The sequence below is a fragment of the Uloborus diversus genome, chromosome 1, assembly GCF_026930045.1.
Source record: "Uloborus diversus isolate 005 chromosome 1, Udiv.v.3.1, whole genome shotgun sequence".
NCBI classification, from domain to species: domain Eukaryota; kingdom Metazoa; phylum Arthropoda; class Arachnida; order Araneae; family Uloboridae; genus Uloborus; species Uloborus diversus.
Genome location: NC_072731.1, coordinates 185852196 through 185874924, shown reverse-complemented (window position 1 = coordinate 185874924; position 22729 = coordinate 185852196). Strand labels below are relative to the sequence as shown.

General features: G+C 34.5%; 1 protein-coding gene across 2 annotated transcripts in view; it reads left to right on the top strand.

Moving 5' to 3' along the window:
* The window catches only part of LOC129223800 (serrate RNA effector molecule homolog), a 74743-nt gene that overhangs the window by 34705 nt on the left and 17309 nt on the right, over positions 1-22729 (top strand). For both annotated transcript variants that reach the window (XM_054858167.1, XM_054858159.1), the window contains exons 11-14: positions 7191-7318; positions 8136-8276; positions 10200-10388; positions 21806-21973. In XM_054858167.1, coding sequence (XP_054714142.1) covers positions 7191-7318; positions 8136-8276; positions 10200-10388; positions 21806-21973 — 626 coding nt within the window. The remainder of the gene's footprint in view (positions 1-7190; positions 7319-8135; positions 8277-10199; positions 10389-21805; positions 21974-22729) is intronic.

Sequence of the window (22729 nt, the reverse complement as noted above, 5' to 3'; positions counted from 1 at the left end):
AATAATCAACTTAAAATTTTAATTTAATTCCAGAAATAAAGGTAAATTTTCTCTAAAGATGCAAATAAGCATCTTAAATACAGGGGTGCCCCCCCCCTAAGAACAAGGGCCCACCCCTAAAAACCATACATACCTCCCAAATAGAAAGGCCCCCCCCCCAAAAGAGAAATACCCCTAACCCCCCCCCCCCAGGTGGGCAACCCAGTTAACAAATTAAAAAACTTATGCTAAAATAAACAACTGAAAAATTTACTTTAATTCCAGAAAACAAAGATAAGATGCAAATTAACATCTTAAATACAGTATTAAGAGTCATTCTCAACGCGTTCACTTTTTAAAAACAAATTAATAAACTTACGCTTAAATAATCAACTTAAATGTCCCTTTAATTCCAGAAAATAACGATTCACATTATTAAAGAAAGGAAATTAATATCTTAAACATATTATTAAAAGTCGTTCTCATGGGTGCAAGATCTTCCGTCTCAGGACGGATTTCCGTCTTGACAAAATTTCCGAGACGGAGGTTGGGACGGAAAAATTCAATGACGAAAAGAAATTCGATGACTTTCTTTTAGTTTTTAATGAAAAAAGAAAAATTGAGTGTTTGAAAAATATGCTTTAATATTACTGGACCGTTCCATAACCACGAATTTACATCAACATTCTCTCGGTTTTCTGCCATGGGCTCGTTTTGTTTGCAACATGCTTTTGGAGGAGTGGCTTTTCGACTTGCGCCGTTTCACTTTTTTTTAGGTGTAGCTCTGTTATTTCCAACTCACTGCATTGACCAAGGAGTTGCTGGTTGGAAACACCGATGGGCAACCGTTCCTGCATTTTTGACAAAGACTTGAGGAAACACTAAATTATGTCATTGAATGTAACGCTCGCTAGACTGGGAATATTGGAGGGGGGGGAGAGAAAGGAAAGAAGAAAAATAACGGAGCACGAGTTTGCGAAAAAACGCTGCTCTTGCAAAGAGGGTAATCTGTTCGCAAATTAAAACGTTGGTTTTAAAACGTTGATATCTTGGACAATCTAAGGCGGGGTGGGGGGTTACTCACGGGTTACAGTATAAAATATCGAAAAACTGAATTGAAAATATTTTTGAAGCTAGGAGTGGTTCAATATTTCTCCTCTGCAAACCCTTAAAAATTTAAAAGTCAAAAAGTTTTAGGCTGTCTTTAATGATGTAAAAGCGGGGAGGGGGAGGTTTAAAAAAAAAATCAAAGACTGGAGACTTAAAAACACTAATTTAAGCAATCTTTGGTGAATTTATGAGAGATGGTTTTGGTGTTTTAACATGAAAATGTTTTATAGCTGATGTATTAAAAACTATTTGAGGCTATATGTAAATGACTTAAGTTAAAAGGCATTTGAGACCCTCTTCCGAAAAGTGTTTGTAATTGAAGTCTTAAAATGTTCATGCTGTCTTTGGCAATGTTAAGAGGGAGGGAGGTCACTCTCTTTAGGCGAAATTCCGAAATTGGAGTCTTAAAAGTGCAACTTAAGACCATCTTGGGGTTCGGGGTTCTCCTTTCCCAAAAAAATATTCGAAGCTGAAGTACTCAGCTTTAGGTAATCTTTGGAAGACTTAAGAAGAAGGAATTCAAAGGCTTTCTCTCAATACGTTTTAGAATTTAAATTCTTAAATCTTCGGTGATGAAAAGGGGAAACCATAAATTTAAGTAAAATTTAGTGAACTTAGAGGAAAGAGTTCGGGGGGGGGGGGGTCTCTCTCCCCGGAAGTATTGAAATGCTATTTTAGCTATTTTTGAGTGAGTTAAGAGTTAGGGAATTCAGGGGTCTTTCTCGAAACGTTTTTGAAATTGAAGTCTTAAAACTTTGGGTTGTCATTGGGGATGTGTGGAAGGGAGTTGCTCTCTCAATAGAAAAATTAACCTTAAACAAAAACTTACACTGCATTTAGTAAACACAATGAGAGGAGGGGGGTATTCCGCACCCTCAGCCCGAAATATTTTCGTTTCTGAAATTTTTAGAGCTTTGTTTTGGGCTATCTTTGATTGACTTAAGGGGGAAGGATGTAGGAAGATTCTTTCAAAAAGTTTCCAAATTAAAGTATTAAAATTTTTAGGCGGTCATAAGTCATGTTTATAGGTAAGAGGGGTACTATTCCTACAAAACAATTTAGAAACTGAAGCCTTAAAAATTGAAATTTAGGACATTTGTGGTGAATTCAGAGGAAGGGTTTCGGGAGTTCTCTTCCGAAAATTCTCTGATGCTGAAATATTTAAAGCTCCACTTTAGACTATATTTGAGTGCCTTAAGAGGGATGTGATTCGGGAACCCTGCCTGGGGTTAGGATTCGGTTCCCCTATTTCTTTTTTTAATTAATGAATGTTGGAAAGGGTACCTTGTTTAAAAAATATATCTACTTCACTGAAGCGATTTTTTATTGCTAATTCTATCTTATAAAAGAATTCTTTTTCAAATGAAGACTGTATGGGGGAATGGTGACAGTTCATTATCATTAGTCGGCTTTCCCCTTCCCCCAACTTTCCTTCTTTTCTAGTTTGTTAGCGCTATCTTGGGTAGACTTTCCGATCAGAACTGATTTATGTTGCAAAAGTGAAAATCTTATGTCCTAAGCGATTTTATTGCTACAATAAAAATGTTTACGATCGGCGAAAAACTAATGGTGGGGTGCTGCAAACGCTTTTGCCCCTTACATTATCAAACATCGTTTAAAATTGCGTTTTTGAAACTTCAATTTCGAAATGTTACCGAAGGTGGGTTCCTGAACTTCATCCCTTCAATAGTGCATTCAAAAAGCGTACAAACGTTATGAAATTTAAATTACAATTTGTTTTTAAATCTTCAATTTCAGGAAAAGCCCATAGCGTTCCCCCCCCCCCCTTCTCTAATATTTTTTGAAGGTTGCCCAATATTTTGATTTTGGGACTATCAGTTTGAAATAATTGATGTAAGAGTCCCTGAACCCCTCCTTTCCCTGAACTTTACCAAAATGGCCTACCATAGCGTTTTTTGGACTTCAATTTGAAAAAAATTTATGGGGGAGACCCCCAGACCCCCTCCCCCCTTTTATTGCCGGATTTTAGACTTTTTGGAATTGTGATGTCAAATCACTTAAATATTACAATTTTAAGGCTTAAAATTTAAATCAAACAGATTCCAAAACTGGCATTGTTAAAATCTACAACATTTATCAGGGGCTGTCCAGGATTTTTCACAGGGTCTGTTTTTTGTGAAAAACCAAATAATTTTGTGAAAAATCAAATACTTTTGTGAAAAATCAAATAATTTTGCAAAAAAAAAAAAAAAATTTTTTTTTTTTGCAAAAACGAAAGTTTAGACTCTTGAGATGGTGGAAACTGCATCATTGACACTTAAAGTTGAGTGTTTTCCCTCGTTTCTGTTGAGAATATCATTCTTTAGTGCTTTTCTAGTATTTGGGGGGGGGGAGGCATTGCTCACTGGGGGGGGGAGATGGACACCCCTCAAGTATCAATATTTATCTACCATTCTACATCATGTTAAATTATACTAGAAATGTTATTTGTATAGTATTTAAAACAACTGTAAGAAAAAAAATTCAGTCAGGGGTTCAGCATTTAAATTTTTAACCCAAGACACTGTTTAAGAGCACAGAGTTTCGTTTAAAACTTATAAATTCCGTGATTTTTACAAAAATAAAAAATATTTTATTTGTTTACTTCTTAACTAAGCGTACTAAACATCGAAAATGCGAAAAATCAGATTCCTATAGCAGATGCAAAGAGATTGCAATCTTCAAAGTGAAGGCATCAAAAGTATAAAAACGGCTTGTAAAATAAATATTTTGGATAAAATTATTTTAGAATTGCATTTTAGAGCCCTATGATAAACATATCATTAATATCTGGACACAGTTGATGCAAAAATAATAATAATAAATAAATAAAATAAAAAATAAACGATCAATTCAGCATTTTAATTATTGACTCATAAAAGAAAATGGAATAGGGAAGTTGCAACCTATTAAATGTTCATATTTTGGCTATTGGATATGGTTAATTGACCCTCAAAACTAAAAAATTCACCATCGCCGAATTTTAAAACACCGTGGTTGATTTTTAATGAATTTTTAAAAATCCACGCGCAAAAGTGCGCTCTTCTGAAACGTCACGAGCCTACGTCACAGGGCGCGAATGGGCAGTCTTCCGCCGAAGATCCCCTGTTTTCGCTAGGGACATTTTGAGCGCGCTGATATTTTTATTTTTTAGAAATTCAATAATCCTTTTGAACACACTATGGAGACCGGATTCGTTAAAGCACAATCTAAATAATCTTCCTCATGTAACATCAATGATATTCGAATATTTCCGAGAGGATGAGAGGTGTAATGTTCCAGAAATGCGAGGAGATAAGCCTTTTACGTTTTGTCTTCGAAGTCGAATGCGTGACCTTCGGTTTCTCCCCTATCGGAAGAGTGCATGACGTCACTTCCTATGCCATTTGACGTCACAAGCGCTTGAACTTTAAAAATTAATTTAAAGAAAACTACTTATCGTATCGCAAAATTTTTTTCACCTATGACGTTCATACGTGTTACTCTATCATGTAAAAATAAAATTGAAAAATCGAAAACTTCCCTATTCCACTTTAAAAACCTGAAATAAGCTTTGTTACAAAAATAAAGAACCCTTTTCATTTATTTGCATCCTAATAAAGCGAAGTTAGCTTGAAAAAAGAATGAAATATGATTCTCATATTGGATGTAAAAAGATTTTTTTCAAAATGTAGGCATCTATAGAAAAAAAACGGTAAATAAAAAGTTTATTTTAAGTTAATTATCCTTTTTAGCATAGAAAAATCAAACCCATATAACTTTCTCCCAAAATAACAATTAAACATCGCACCGCCAGACGCTAAGTGGCGATAAACAGTTAAACATTGCACCGCTAGACGATGACGATGACGCTAAGTAGTGATTAGTTTGAATTTGGAACCCTATCTGAAGCGATCACCCCCCCCCCCCCCCCTTACTACCCTTTGCAGTTCTAAGTTCATTTCGCTGTATATTATTGATTATTAAATCATGAGTGGGGAGAAAAGTGCTTACTACGCCTATTCAGAGAATGTTGATGCTTTTTCAAAGAAGTTTACAACAACACCGCTGCATAAAACAAACAAGCAAAATTATAAACCAAACTGACTTTCAGCTGTTAATTTCTTTCAAAGAAACCAACAACAGGCATTATATTTATTTGGCCGTAGTAATTATTTATGGCTTGCAGGAGCATCACAAGAGTGCCGATTTTTTTTTTCTTCTGCGAAATTAGCTGATTTTGTGTAAGTTGATTCCTCTAATTTAACTTTAAAAAAGGTTCCAACCATTATCGTTTTTATACAGGAAATATGCTGTATTATTTTAATCTGAGATTTGCTCTTTCAATAAACAATTTGTGAAAGATCCGTTTTTGTTTATCAGAATTTTGTGAAGGGTCCGTTTTGGTTGATCAGGATTTTGTGAAAGGTCCGTTTTGGTTGATTGGATTTTTGTGAAAGGTCCGTTTTGGTTGATCGGATTTTTGTGAAGGGTCCGTTAACGGACCCAAATTTGCTCGGGCCAGACCCCTGTTTATACATACAAATTTTTCCTTAAGCCCGCATGTGGGTGGGGGGGGGGGGGGGGCTGAAAATATTTTCCGTCTTGAACACATCACCAAACTTGCACCCATGGTCGTTCTCAACATGTTAACAATTTTTTTAAACATAAATAAAATTATACTTAAATAATCAACTGAAAATTTCACTTTAATTTCACTTGCCTGATCTGCCACCCTCCCTTCTCCTTCCTCTAAAATGTGTCATGCTTTCAATAAAATGAATTGTACGTTTGTTCTGAGATTTTTTTTTTCAGGAAGATTTCAACTCATTTTTACGGAAGTGGAATAATTTAAAAAAGGGGGAGAAAACTTTTACGGATAACTAAAAATGGAAAAAATACAAGCGCAACACAAAATTTTGGATATGAATGAATGCAATGAAAGGATTTTAGCATGTGTAGAAATATACAAGCAAATATAATTTCAAAAATAGTTCGTTGTACAACTGCGCGCACTGGGTGCAAGCATCGACTACGTCATTGGTCACTACATATTGGTTTCTTGATGGTTCTTCATCCTTTTAGTATCACTGAAAACGGAAGTTTCCACACCCTACTACTCTAAACATTGCTTTGTTTCAGTGCAACTATTCCGCATTTTTCATTAGTTTCTTTCATTCTTCGTTTTAATGTTCATGAGATATAATGGCACCAAAGCGTGCATTATTAAATTATTAATACACTGTAACTATATTATTGTTTTATTTACATGTCTCTCTCCCATTGACCATTAATTTTTTACATTGTAACAGAGTTTTATGTTGAATAATACAGCTTTTTTTATGCAAGAAACGGTAATATATAGTTAAGAAATGGTTCAAAATAGTGTGAGAGGTGTTTACAAATGCCTAAAAATTTTTAGTCTGTTTCTAAAAATCCGAATTCATACATTTTTCTACTACGCTAAATTTCAACTTACGCGAGAGGAGTAGTGGAATGCATTCCTCCCGCGTCGGAACTTGACTGCATTTTAATTTTCAACACGGCCACTCCTCCAACTTCAAGCGCTTTGATATGAACCATTTCAAGGTCGACTTTTCACTTCAGCATGTTAAAGCAGAGAGAGAGAGAAATTATTGGCAACATACCGTCAGCAGATTCGCGAAGGGGGGGGGATGACGCGGGGGAATGCCAGAAGCTAGGTTTGAAGAGGAATGGTCATTTTTGAAGCAGCAATTAAAAGAGAAAGCATTATCGAAAAGTTTATGAAACAGTGAAAGCTTTAATTGGAATTTTTGCAAAAGTAAATTCAAAATTAAACCCTCATTTCATACCGGATACCCCCACATCAACCCCGGATATCTCTCATATTTTTACCGGATATCCTGCAAAAAACTGTCGGATATCCGGATCCGGAGTGGCTTGCCGGATCGGATACCTCATAGTTCCGGATAGTTAAAAAATCAGCCGGAAACCGGATAGTTACCGGATATCCGGTGTATCCCTAGTTTTAACCTTTAGGGAGTTCACAAACTTGTTAGGTTATGAATGTTTAAAATGTTTCTTTGTTACTACAAAATTATGTTCAGTCACTGCTTACATTTAGTGTAACTACATTTCAGAAGGTGAAAAAGAGGAAGTTGAAACTGTTGAAGAAGACAAGGAGCCAAAACCAAGAGCCCTTCACAAAACTCATTCGATCTTTTTGCGATACTTAGCTCCCTCCATTACAAAGCAAGAAGTTGAAGCAGTAAGTCTCTTTCTAACATTAATTGTTTTGAAGCTGAAAAGAGTAACATTAACATTGCTGTCAACTCTTACTATTTGTTCGGGAGACTCCCAAATTTTGATGCCTTCTCTAACAAAGGACCCTGCTAGGTACTCGCATGAATATCAATATCCCGAGACGTAATTTTGTATTCGCAACCCAGGAGAAAAAATGATTAAAAATAAAATTTTACAGCTTGAAATGTCAAAACACGTTCAATGAGTAATCAACACAATTCTTATAGCAGACCCAAAGAGTGAAGAAACAAATTTCCCCCCATTTCTTAGCTCAGGGGTCAAATGGCGGCCGTGACACTTCTCAAAGAGAAACGTTGCAGAGGCCCCGGCTAGATACTAGATGTTGTGTGCTGTTTTCTTTATTGATTCATTTATTTACTCCTTTTTTTATGAAAATAAAATTAGTTCCTGAAATTTAGATCCTGTCAGATTTCCAAGCACCAAATTTCGAATCCTATATAGACTTTAATTAAAAAATCCCTTCCTATATTTAAAAAACCTTGTTCAACTTAAATTTTTGTCATTAAATTTATTCATACTAAGTCTCCCTAATTTTAAACTTTCAATGTTTGTAGCTATGCATTAAGTTTTAATGGATAATTAAAGTAAGCATTTTGTCTTCCTAGAACTGAAACGCGTAATTTGAGTTTTATTTTCCTTTTGCAAAATTTCAATACAATCTTTATCCTCTATATTTTTTTAATTCATTTTTAATTTTTTTTTTTTTTTTAAGGGTGAAAAGTGCTAAATCCTTATAATAACAATCGATTTTCTACTTTTAGCTTTGTAAACGATTTCCTGGATTTCTTCGGGTGGCCATAGCTGATCCGCAACCAGAACGTAGGTTTGTGAGAAGAGCTTGGGTTACTTTTGAAAGATCAGTCAACATAAAGGAAATGTGTTGGAATTTAAATGGTATTCGTGTAAGTTAAATTTTTTGTTTCCACTCTGATACTACTCTGATTTCTGCTTTTCACTTGCCAAATAATTTAAAATATCACACTCTGTTATTGGTTCAATTGATCAGTAACATGTTTTACATGGTTTTTACGAGGGTTGCTGGGTGAAAATTCAGGAAAATAGCCTAATTGCTTTGTGAAATCAGCCAAAAATAGCCAACCTGCAGAAAAACAGCTCTCCTTTCTAGATATATTGGAAATCTTCAATTACAACTAAACTAAAATACTCATAAGACATTTCCTGCGTTTTTATGTGCAAGACTTAGTGATTCTATATTTTAATGCTTAAATATTTTTCCAAACTATTGTTTAAAAAAAACTGCTTTTATTTTCATTCTAGATCTTCTATAATTTTTGCATTTCTTGGTATTTAATCATCTTATGATGAAATAATTAATATTAAAGCAAGATAAAAATTTGTTTTGCTAGTACTTCTGAATTTTTCAAGCCAAACCTGACAACCCGGGAAGTTGGAAGCTATTAATATAAGCTACCTAAAATCTACTTACTTTATTTTTATTTTAGCAATTTATTTCTACATTTTTCACTGTAATATAAATTGTTAAATAATTGACCTCAGCAATCAGCACTGTTATTGCCAAATCTTCAAGTTTAAATACTTGAACTCTTGAATCAAATGCAACTGAAAAAATGTAGCACATGCCTAACTTACAACAAAAATATCTCATATGTTTCCTAGTTTCACTCACAGCAAAATTTAGAAATAAATTTGTAACTACTTTTAATTTTTTAATGACCTATTGTTCTACATTAGTTTTAAATTTATAAATATTATTTATTAGCTCTCAACCTTTTGAGCTTTGTGCCATGCTTTGAACACTGATGTCATGCCCCCCCCCCTTCCCCCCCAGCACATGTGGTCAACTATCAGAATTTAAAACGAAAATGGTTAGGATAGCTGGAACTAATTAATACAAGAAAATTAATTTCATGCACAATTTTTAATGTTACTACTCTTAAATTTGTTTTGAACATTTTTCAAACTCATGAAATCAAGGGAAAGTGCAAATCAATTTGAAGTATCTAAGTGCAGTTGGCATATTATGCCATGATATTCTTTGACAGGCTCTCATGGATTATGCACGCTTTAGGTTAAGAACTTTAGGTTACAAATTTTTGTCTAATATTGAATTTTATGTTGACAGTAACCAAATCGACACTTATTAGGGACCACGCTGGGAATTTCAAGTAGTTTGCCAGCAAATTAAAAGTGGAACCCAAATTTCAAAAGTGTTAGCCAAAACTAATTTTAATTGTTTTTTTTTTTTTTTTTTTAGATAAAACTTACATGAAAGGGACGTATAGGTTTGTAATAAACATTTACTTATATTTTACAAAACAGCATACCAATAGCAATATATTAAGGCACTTAATTTTGATTCTAGTTGCAATCAGCTTTCCTTGCGGTTGGCATTGACTTCAGTTTGGCTGCATGTTTTGTTCTCTTGCAGAATTAAGAATCTTTTCACATAATTTTAAGGATTGAGGAAAATACTTTTTTCTGTTGAAAATTTGGAGAAACTTATGTTTGCCAATACCTATGCCAAATCAGAGTTTTGTTTGCTGAATTTACAATTTTATTGCGTTTGGAGCGGTTATGAATGCGTAGCCTTGAGCCTACTTATTTTGTTACTGTAGAAAGCTTGAAAGATTTCATATCTTTGTTATTTTGTTTTATTTATTTTTTCGTAAGCAAGGTTTCTACCTCTCTTAAGCACTATACAACTCCCTAAAAGTCACAATAAATTAAATATTTGAATTCTACATCATAATGTGACAAATATTCCTTTAATTAATAATTCATTCATTGCATGTTTGTAGATTATTTTTTTGTTCATGTTATTCATTCATTGAATGTTGCTTTAGCTACGAGACAGTGAACTAGGAGCCATCGTCAATAGAGATCTGAGTCGCAGAATTAGATCAGTGAATGGCATTTCATCACATAAACAAGTTGTTCGTGCAGATATCAAATTGGCTGCAAGAATCATCCAGAATCTAGATCGACAGAAAAAATTGTGGGATGAAGAAGATAAAAAAGAGGTTGATGAAAGAGTAAGTTTATTATTAACTAGTAATACCTGCACGGATTTGCCTGTAGTAGAAAATTAATAGGTCATTTGGTTCGCCTGTATATTTATAAATTATGGTTGTGATAATTTACTCAGTAAAAATTTCTTAAAATTGGAATAGAAAAAGAACAAAATTGAATTTTCAAAAATTCACTTCAAGGTGCACACCCCCATACTACAAACTAATTTTGTGCCAAATTTCATGAAAATCGGCCGAACGATCTAGGCAAGTCACAGATATCCAGACAGTCTTTCAGCTTTATTATTAGTCAAGATGCTGTCAAAAGAGTGCAAAACAAGTTATGCATGTAAATCAGCATATATTTGCATTATTTTTTTATGAAATTACTATCACTTCTATCTGGCAAACTTAACCTGGCAGAATTATAAAGCCTATGCAGATCCTAATCACAGCATTTTAAGGTTGCCAAGTTTAGTTTTGTCCAAACTATAAAAGAGGACAAACATTTCTTTAGATGCTTGTTCATTTTATTTGTTTTTACGAACTTGATTTGAATTTAAAAAAAATAACGGAAGTTGTATATTAATATTTACAGGGTTCGCACGGGTCATGGAAATCCTGGAAAGTCATGGAAAAAAAATAAGCAAATTTCAGACCTGGAAAAGTCATGGAAAATTGAAATTTTCATTGAAAGTCATGGAAATTTATTTCAAGTCATGGAAAAATGTCCTGAACAAAGAGAAAGTAACAGTAACTAAAGGAGCATTAGAAATCTTGAGTGATTTAACAGTATAGCACATAAAAGCTATTAAAAGTGGAAAATTGAACGATCCCAAAATCAAATCTGAATTTTGAAATCTCATTACATCCACTTCTGTCGCAGCCGCTTGTCTTTTTTTGCGATGTGATTTTACTGCTTGGACATCCTTTATTTTGAATTTACTGTTATTTTCTACACTTCTTTTGTTTCATATTCTGTAGTAGCGAAATTTCACGTTCTTAGTTTTGCCACGCCCACTCAAAAAAAAAAAACAAAACAATTCAATTGCATCCAAGTTCGATTCCATCATTCTTAAGAACATTATTATTAAACTTATCAAAGTTTATCTTCATTTGCTGAAGATTTTGGAAAATAAAGGTCTTTAGTCAGGCTATAGAATACAGAAAAAGAGGAATTCTAATACTCTAAAACAGTAGTGCCCAACATACGGCTCGCAAAACTAATCCATGTGACCCACTGCTACGTTCAATGTCAGGAATCAAACATGTCCTGAATTTCTGTTTCTATTAATTTATATGCATTTGAAAATATGCAAATAAGTAAACAAAACAAGTATACTTTTGAATCAGAAGATTGATTCATTACTAAATGGTTTTTTCAAAACAGATCTGATTTAGAAACATAAAAAACTAAACTATGGCTTTACTTTAAAGAATCAAAATACTGTCAAGTAACGTGGATGATTAAGTGCACTGTTGACACTAAAAGGCAACTTTTGAAGCAAATTTATTGAAACTTAGTGATGACTCATTCAACCTTTGTCCCAGTCAATATCATTCTGCCTGTTTATAAATAAAATATCTGACATTTAAGCATCATCCTATTCGTTTCACTGCATTTTTACTTTACTTATATTTATATGATAAAGTCAAGAATAGTTTGGTTTTTTAGGTGTACACTTATATTTTTCCCATTACGAGTAAGTGCTTCAATGAGGCTGTGGCATTCATGTAGACGTTTTGCTAATGCTCATTTCCAAACATTATCAAGTTTGAGATTAAATAGTGTTATTCTTTTCGAGTAACGAGGTCATGAAAATTTTCATTGAAGTCATGAAAAAGTCTTGGAAAGGTCATGGAATTTTTTCATCCAAATAGAGTATGAACCCTGTATTTATTAATAATGCTACTTTTGTTTCCTAAAGAAAAATTTTTTTAAGGCTGTTGATGTTTTCACACTTTATCTTCGGTCTTGCTATCTATTGAAATCCATCAAACCATTTTCAATTCTTTGTAACTTTTATTCAAATTATTAAGTTGTTAGAAATTTGCTGTTACAATTAATTCACAGACAAAATAAAAAATTAATTTAACAAAATGAATGTAATGAATTGAATAGTCATAAATTTTATAGGTACATCACTCGAAACTATTTTGTAAATTAAAAAATTACAGAATGTTCTGAATTTCACAGGGCTGCCACTGACGACTAAAAAAGCAACTACAGTCAACCCTCGTTTATCGCAGTTAATTCATTCCAGACTTTACCGCGATAACTGAATTTCCGCGAAGTAGGATTCTGTATTTATAAACCATATACTTATGTACTTATAACCTCTAATAGGGAAATTTTTTTTTCTTAATTAGAGGGCATAAGACTTACTTACGTCAATTTAAATAGGTTTTTAACATAGAGCCCCCTAGACATGAAACAGCACCCTTTACCACCATTACATTTTTATTACAGAATATATTGCACAAAATATGATAAAAGGAGATACATTAGACGTAATAGCTATCACATTGTTATTATTGAGAAATAAACTACACATGCAGTTCTTACACACGAAACACTTATCTACGAAAATAGCTTAACTTGTTTGATGGGGAATTAATTGCCAGTTACTGACAGTATGTGCCCCTGCCACACGAGAGTATACAACTTAAAAAGCTAGTACATTGTTGAACACCATTGAACAGATGTGTTTTTCCTCTAGTAATAGTACAATGATTTTTACTTTCCAGTTAGTGTTTAACAGTTAAAATGAGATAGGGATTCCCTATACTTTCTTCGGCGATTTTATACCTTCACTCTCTCAACCTACAGTCCCTCAGAAGAGCTTATCTTACTGTTATTCTTTTGTAGGAAAAAGTTTACACTTGCACATAAAAAAGGCTTATTACTGTATTTGAAAAAAAAAACCGCGATGTAGTGTAGCCGCGAAAGTAGAAACGGGAAGTAGCTAGGGGGACGACTGTATTGCGACTATTTTGAAGAGTTGCAGACTGTGACTACTATTTTAGCCTAAATTGACACAAAAACGACTTTTTTGTAAAAACTGCTGCTATTTCAGTCTAACAGCGACTAAAGTGTAAAAAATGCAGCGGATGTTAAAGAAAGGGGGGGGGGGGGCTGTAAAAAAGTAAATAAAATGATAGTATGAAAAACACACACAGACACTTTTATAGAAATGTGAACAGTTGTCTTAAATCTTCTACTTGTTGTCCTTGCAAAAATGTAAATAGTACTCCACACTTTTTTTTACATTGAAGCTTATTGTTTGGTCAACTATTTTATCATACTTAATATTAATTAAAACTGAACATTAAACTTATCATACTTAACATTAATAAAAATAATTACATTCACTGCCTATCCATGAATTATTGAAATTCAGCTCATTAAGATCGTTGACATCTTTCTAAATTTTTAAGATATTGAGCTGGCATTTTATTGGGAGTTGGGATCTGCTTTAAATTACCAAGGTTATATTGCTATCTTTCGCGCATGCATGATAAAAATTTAATTGCTTTAAATGTTCATATTTCATCAAAATTTTTAAAATTTTGGTTTCAAATTTTAGTATAATGGTTCTCCCATATACTGTTACAGTGTTTGCGCTCAACTATCCGTAACTTGGGTCCCAAGGACCCATTAATGAAATAGATTTGGGTCCTTTGGCGGAAAAAATGAGTCCCTTAAATTTTAAACAGAAAATCTTAGCACATAATTGAATAATATACAACTATTTATACTTAGGGAAAAGAAACTATCCACATAGTTATTTGAAAAAGGTATGAAATAAACTAAATTGGTTAATTTTGCCCTTTTTTTCTGTGATTATCATATGTTCAAATAATACACTTGCAAGATTTAGTTATTTGAGAAACTATTTAGTCAGTTACAATGATGTAAACTCAAAATTTATTTTAAAGTTGGATTTTACCATGAAATAAAAAATAAATGCCTTTGATTGATCAAGCAGAAAGCACTCCCTTAACCTTTGCTTTCATGAACATTTTTCTAGGTGAAAAAAAGCAACTAGCCCCCCCCCCCCCTCCATCAATTATCAATGGCAATTTCATAGAAATAGAAAAAAAATCGCAAGCGAATTAACACAACGCAAAAATCGCGATCGCAAAAAACGAAACATTTTCTCACATGAGTATGAAAATTGCTCATTTGCAATCTTAAATTAGAAAATTTGACTTCATTGTGACTCTTTTAAAATATCTGTGTTGGCTTTGCTGCTACTTTTAAAATTTCGCCATTTTCAAAATGGCGCGATTGATTAATACGTGACTTTTGCAAGTCCAAATAAAAATAGCCCCTCAGAAATAGGTGAATTACTAGAAAATGAACAAGGTTAAAGTGCTTTTGTATAAAATTCATATTCATAAGTAATTTAACAAGAAAAATGTTAAGTTCAGAACTTTGTGTTTTGCGCGATCGGGAAAATGTTCGCCATTTTTTTTTTTCACCCTTCCTTTTATTGAGGATGCAAGATAATAATTTTCAAAAGTAATTCTGGTTAGGTGAATGCAAAATAGATAAGCTTTTACTACTCAGTTGTCATGTATCAATCCTGAAGATTGCATTGAAACCACTCTTACTTTTGATCTTTATTGTTGTTTTCAGGAATTTCCCCCAAGATAAAAGTTGAGGGAGAACTTATTCTTAGAATACAGTACAATGGGCTATTTATGAACTTGCAATATTTTGCTCCTTGAGCTCTGCCCAGGAGGTCACTGTAAGCTCCAGTCTTATCACTAAAATTCCATTGACTGGTCAACAGTAGGGGTGTGTTTGAATAGCTGATACAGAGATAGGGTCATTTTAATCCTTTTCTGTTGATTCTCCTGGTCATTAAAGCTTAAAAGCATTCACTAGATAGATCTTCAGCATTTTCCACAATTTTTTTTCTGGTTTTTATCTTTTGGGTGTTCTGGGTCCGTAGGACCCGAATTTTCGCGGAAGTTGCGTCCCTTTCCCGCGAATTTGCGTAAAAAACCCGCTATAGCGCGTAAACTCGAACCCTGCTGTTAATTTTTCTGAAAGTTTGGTAAGCCAGGATGGAAAACTGCATGTTGTGAGCCGAAACCATGCGAACAAAATAGATATTTTTGAAAGAAATGCTTATATTTTCATGAATATAAGTGATACTTTCATGCATAGAATTATTGTTCGCAGTGAGTAAAATAAATTCTGAGAATTAGATTATCCACAGCTATTTATGAGCAAGGGTTGATTAAAAAACATTTTTGATTTCAACAATTTATTTCCTTGAATGCATCGGGAGTTAACTTTTTATTGGAAAATGACAGCTGCGGCATGTTTTTTATGTGACAAAAGTTCCTGAACAATTGGTCTTTTAATTCTTGGGAAATCCGTAAAAATGTGAATTTTTGAGTGTGTCTCATCTCTTATATATGCACGACTTTCATTCTTATCATTGAATTAAGATTCTTATGAAACCATGTCTGGAACACCACTTGTGTATGACTGGAGAGAGCTCTGCTTGTCTAGATGATCCTATTTATAGCAGCTGAAGTGCATCTATTCATGAAAGTACATTCCTGTTTGTGAAAATTGCAACACCATGAAGGAAGCATCATAGTTGAATGAAATTTAATACACAGTTGAGTGGCAATGGTACAAATAAATGATTACATTTTCAAACCAAACAAACAATAAAAAGAAATAGAAATTAGTATTTTGTGTGGCCACCATGCACCGCAATAAGAGCTGCTACACCACTCGGCATGGAGTGAAGCAAAGTTTGAATATCTGCCTGCGGAAGATTATTCCATATTGTTGGTATGTGCAACCAAAGTTCGTCTCTCAAAGCAACAGGACAAGAATCACGAGCGAGACGCCGCCCAACAAAATTCCACACATGTTCAATCGGTGACATATCCAGGGAATATGCAGGCCAAAGAAGAAGCTGTACCTACTGCAAATCAAGGTAGGATTTGACAGTCCTGGCGACATGTGGACGCACATTATCCTGCTAGAATACAGCCCCTGGCAATCCTTGCAGGAAAGGAATAGCTTGGGGCTGTAAAACTTCGTTTATGTATCGGGTACTGTTCAAATTGCCCACAATTCGTAGCAATTGTGATCGTCAATGATACGCTATGGCATCCCAGACCATAACTACGGGTGTTTGTCCACATTGGCGTTCGATAATGCACTCGGAATGTGCCGTTCACCGGCATAGCGCCAGACATGAATTCGGCCATAATGTGCCACAAATTGAAGTGGGATTCATCAGAAAAGATGACCTGCTGCCAATCATCACGCCAGCTCCTATGCACACTGGCCCATAGTAGCCGCAGGCGGCGATGGTTTTGTGTGAGAGGAATCCTGTATAAAGGAATTTTTGGACCTCAGGAAAAGGACCAACGAATGTGGAATGGTCGGTTCGGGAGAAATGAGCAATGGAAACTGAATTTCAATTTAAATAACATTTTATTAAAAACAAATGTATAGGTGTAAATAGGAAAAACAAACATTCAAAATTTATAAAATCAATTCCCCATAAACAAATTAAATATTTCCCCCCAACATACATCAACAAGAAATATCACATATTCGTTTTCTCTAAATTTCAGTTCTAAAACGTCCTTAATAAAACAACCCTAAACACAATACCACCTTGTTGGTACTGTCCGGGAAAACTAATGAAAAAAAATTCAGACCCCTGGGAGTCCACACACAAGCACTTGGCACACAAAACATGAAGGCCACATCCACCAATAGGATGTACTGTTGAGTTGAAAAAAACACATCCACTCGAGGACGACAGACCATCCAATGTCAATGGTCACTGCATTTCAGGCACACCCATGCCACAGTAGAGGACTCCTCACTATATGCAGCACAGAAAATTATTTACCTGGTTTCCATGCAAAACATGAGAACATTCAGTAGTAGAGGACACACAGTCTATTAGAGGTCACCTCACCCTAATAGGGGACACATAGTCTGAGAGATGCCTCACCCCACACTGAACCCCGTACAGTCCAACCAGCTCGGAATCTAGGATGAGCAGCTTTGGAAACTCCGGTCTTGTTAAGCCTAATTCTCAATACTTCAACTCTTCATTTCTAAATTCATTTAACAAAACCGCCTTCCAAACATAGGGCACTGTTTTAGAACTCCTCCTGCACTTCTCGTAGGCAAAACTAATTATAATTTTACATTTCTTTAATAAACTTCCACGTCCCCTGCGTGGACAAATCAATCCGAGCTCACATCAAAAACAAACCATCTGCAGAATGGAGGCAAATCATAAGAGATCGATTGATTGACTTTCTATTTAAGCAGTCTCCTTCTTCCCCAAGCAGTGACGTGACATCGTCAAAATTTGCATATGTTGCATCTTGTTGCAACTCAACTCAGTTAATCTTTTAACTGTTGCTATTTTAAATTATCTTCTGCACTGCTATCAGCAAAAAGATCCTCAACTCTTGAGGCCTGACGTTACGTCCGCTGATGGGGCGAAATATGTGATTGACTGTTGGGTGTTTAGTCACTGGGGATTTCAACACGCTCTCCGGGGTATTTACATCTTTTAAAGCCGGGAATCTATTTCTCTCGGATAGTTTGAATTCACAAGTAAGTTTTAAACAATTTAAAATACATTCAAGCTTTTTACGAATCTCTCCAAGAACCAAAATAATGGTTTTTGCCAATCAGCATGCCAGCTCCTATGCACATTGGCCCATTGTAGCCGCAGGCAACAATGGTTTTGCGTGAGAGGAATCCTTGAGAGCAGCTCACGCTGCAGCAGACGTCTTCGAATTGATGAAGCACATAATGAAACACCTGTAGCTGTTGACCACCGTGCTGCCAATTGTCTAGAAGAAGCTGTGCGGTCCGTCAGCGCCATACGAACCGGGTGTCTGTCATAGCGAGCTGACGTCACATTTCAGGGTCCACTCCGGATTTCCGAGCTGTCCGACCTTCGTCCATCCACTGCTTCCAAACACGTATTTTTGTGCTGCACACGAGCGGCTACTGCACTATAAGACAATCCAGCTACACGAAGGATGACGATTCTGCCCCGTTCAAACTCCGAAATTTGCTCAAATTTCGCTTTCTTTCGTCGAAAAGGCATAGTAAGGATTCAGTTAACATTTACTCTAGCATAAAACCAATGATAATCTTACACGCCTCGTTATAGCCGTCTAATTATATTGGGTTCGATACACCGTTCAAAGGGCGCTGCTCAGCATGCACTACCGGTCTGCAATTCTAATCATTTGCATATCATGCTCTACTTTACATTTCCTGCAATTTTTACAAACAGGAGTTTATGTGTAGCATGATTTAATATTAATGCTTTTTAAAAAATAATGGGAGACTATTTTAGATAATATTTTTCTTCTTTGGTGACTATTTTGCAGACTATTTCTCTTTTGAGAGGCTACTAAAACGACTTTTTAGGACCATAACTCCGTGGCAGCTCTGATTTCGCTACAACCATTTGAAAATGGCAAAGCACTGTCTTGGCAAAATGCATTGAACTGCATTGTATTGCTGTTAATCATTTTGTTTCACATTAATTGAATACTTATATTAATATCATTTGTGCTTTTCAATGGTAAGTATTAAGCTGTTTGGCATGGCATGCTACTGTAGAGGCTCACTATACTTGTACACTTTTTGTATTGAATGATAGCTTTCATGTTGTATTTGACACTTTTGTAAACACATATCTTAACATATGGTGCTAATTTCCTTACATATTAAGGTCATCCTAATTTTTCACCTTCGTTTTTTGTAATGTCTCACCCCCTCATTTTTAACAACTGATCTCAAACTAACACCAGGAAAATATTGGGCCATTCTTACAATTTCAAAAAGGCTGTAAAAGTGGCTCTCTTTTTGCATTTCCAATTTGCTCCAAATTTAAAAGAAAAAGAAAATACCATTTCATGTACCATAATAAACTAAATATCAAATATGCATTAAAACATAGTTACATTAACCACATGCATTACACATATGTTTCAAGGGGGAGGGCAGCATACGTGACGTTCCACCTGCCATTTCTGCTTGCGGTATACAGGGTGATTCATAATGAATGGACCAAAAAGAATATCACAATGTGACTTCCGTAATGGATTTATTCACCGAAACAAATTTATTCTGCAATTATATAATTTTCTTTTTTTTTTTTTTTTTTGGCAGCATGGAAAAATCATCGAATGACGAATTCGCCGCTAGAGGCGCTGTTAAACAAAATGTTGTCCATGCAGGAGAAAGAGTACTGTGTTTTTGTGTTTTTGAATATGCCAAAACCTCCTGGTAACTGTTTTGCAAAGACATTTTCGCACGAAAGTTCATAAAGAACCACTACATCGGCATAAGCAGGTGGATGAAGCAGTCCCAGGGCTTAATTGGCCCCCGAAATCACCAGATCTAGCGCCCTGGGATTTCATTAAAGACAAGGTGTTTGTGCCTCCACTTTCTCCGGACTTGGAGAAACTGAAGCAACGGATAACTGCAGCGTTAAACTCCATTACAAGGGATATGCTATCACAAGTGTGGCAGAAGCTTGATTACCGTGTAGACATTTGTCATGTCACTGGAGGGGCACATTACAGCAATCGCAGTCATGTTTTCTTTTTGTCCCATTCATTATGAATCACCCTGTATTGCATGTAGTTCTACTTGCCGTTCCATGGAGTTGGTTAGCGTCAGCTAGCAGGAATTGTAGCCCGATTGCAATGTAATTACTTATTTTATGGTTAAGCACTTGTAGTCCTTGATTTCGTTAGTTATTGTTAAATATTTATTTTAAATTTAAATTGTGTGAATAACTGTCATTGCAAAGATGAAGAAATTTATTTTTTGCTATTTTATTTTATTTTTTCACCTCCTTTGTGGTATGTATTATTCCTGAATTTTTTTAAAATAATTTTTAGCCAGTTACTCACAAACCCAAAAGGAAAAGAAATACGTGAGACTTAAAAATATATAAAATTATTTTTTCTCCTTTGTACTAAGGATTACTTTAATATATGTATACAGTCGGATCCCGACTTACGCGAGGGATGTGTTCCAAGAACCCCTCGCACTAGTCGAAATTTCACAATGGGGAACAATGTATGTTTAGAAATTTTTTATAAACATACCCAAATATTTTAGATATGTGTTAACACCCCTCAAATTGTTTCAAACCATTTCTTAACTTAATTTTATGGTAAATTTTAAAAATAACCGGCTTTTTACTGTATTTAAAAAAAAGCGTTACCATTTAACATAAATTACTTATGAAGAGCACAAAATCAATGATCACTGAGAGACATGAATTAAAACAGTATACGGTACTTACATTAAGTACATTATTGCATTACAATAACACTGAACTGTGGATATTGTAAACTTAATTATAATTTTTAAAATGATGACAATTTATGCAGTGTGGGAACATCTCTCTTTCTGGCCTTTTTAAGCCACAATGTAAGTTTCATGATGTTTGTATTTTGCTCAGACACTACTCTGAAAGCTTCAGTATTAAAATTAAGTTCTGGACTTTTACAGATTTCCTTTTCTTGATTTTAAAGTGTACGTATCGAAGATTCACTCATATCCAATTGTCGTGATAGCACTTTTTAATTGTTCAAGCGTATCGAGAGTCTTGACCTTTTTGTTAATGGTCAGAAACTTTCTCTTTTTCTTTCCATTTTCCCCAACTTAAGACGAAAAAGCGCGTTTGGGAGCCACTCTTTTTTATTAACGTTCATATGAGGCAGTGTAAAGCAAAGGTTTGTAAGTGAGACAAAATTAAAAATTTGGAGATAACCAGTGCAAATGATAGGTGAATCTCTCCGCTGTCTTGAGACAAGAAATGGTTCTAGTAGCCCTGATAGGTTCTGTCATACAGCATGATTTAGAAAAAAATTTCAATGAAAGTCTACCTAGGAACTTATCTTTAAACGTGTTTTACTCAAAACCTGAAAATGTTCACTTACATCCCTTTGCCTCCCACTACCTCATATGTAAAATGGAAAAAAAAAAGTTAAGAATCCGAGTGGTTATTTGTATAAACTGAAGCAAAGCGTTGTTTAGAATAACACAATGTGTGAACTTCCAGAGATGCTGAAGGGATAAAAGTTCATTTTCAAAACCAACATTTAGTGTCAACGAAGCCCATTCTAACACTCCTTTCAAAAAATTTCATGTTGCAGGCAAGCAATTTGTGTCCACAATAAAAAATTCATTACTCATGAAAAACTCATGTTATAGCCATTTTTTGCTTAGGTCGGATCACATTGTAGCGGAATCCGACTGTATATATATATATATATATATATATATATATATATATATATATATATATATATATATATATATATATATATATATGTGGTGTGTGTGTGTGTGTGTGTGTGTGAAACCATTAATATGAGCTTTGTGTTTATAGGAAGGATTTTTGTTAAGTTCTAAAAATCCTCTACTTAAAAATATTACTGACTATCTGATTGAAGAAGCTAGTGCTGAAGAAGATGAATTGCTTGGTATGGGTGATAATGAAGAAAATAAAGACAGTGAAGAAGGATTTACACTGGAAAAAGATGAAGCTTTGATAAAAGTATGTATATAATATGGTTTACGGGCTACTGTATATTTTTTAGAACGAGAGTATTGTAACAACACACTCACTGTACACGCAATGTAGAGTGTACAATGTTTTCAAGCAGGGGGCAAAGCCTCCTATTTACTACAATAAAATTAGAGAGAAAAAAAGTATTTTCTTAAAAAATGTCATTTTTGTGGAATGGCTCTTTACGGAAATTGGAGGCTAAGTGAAAAGGAGGTTTTTCACACATGGAATGATTAAATAAAAGTCCTGATTCTTTTTTGGTAGGAATAAGTGCAGTTTTTTCAGCTGACGGATATTCAACTGAGCTGGCATCTGAAATCGACGTTGTACTAAAAGTATTGGAAATGATTTTGAGACATGTATCATACATAAAATTTTTCCTCTGCTTTTTTTTTTGGGGGGGGGGGGGAGGAGACACTCTCAGTTGCTCAAACAAGAATGAGCTTGAAAAAATAATTATTTACTTACTTATTTTTGAAAAAAAGAAAGAAATAAAACAAACCAATATGGTACATACAGTGTCTAGTAAGAAAAACAAATGCACTATAGTTATGTACAGCAGATCCAGTAATGATATTTGTAACTTAAAAAAGTGAAGGTGATGATGATTTACGCTGCGTGATCAAACCGTTATTCTTATATATTGTTAAAAACACAATGCAGTTGCTTCACTAGTTCTTTTATAACGTTTCCATCTATGGAAACACCCTTTTTCCTAGTTTCGTATATTAACGATACAAGAGC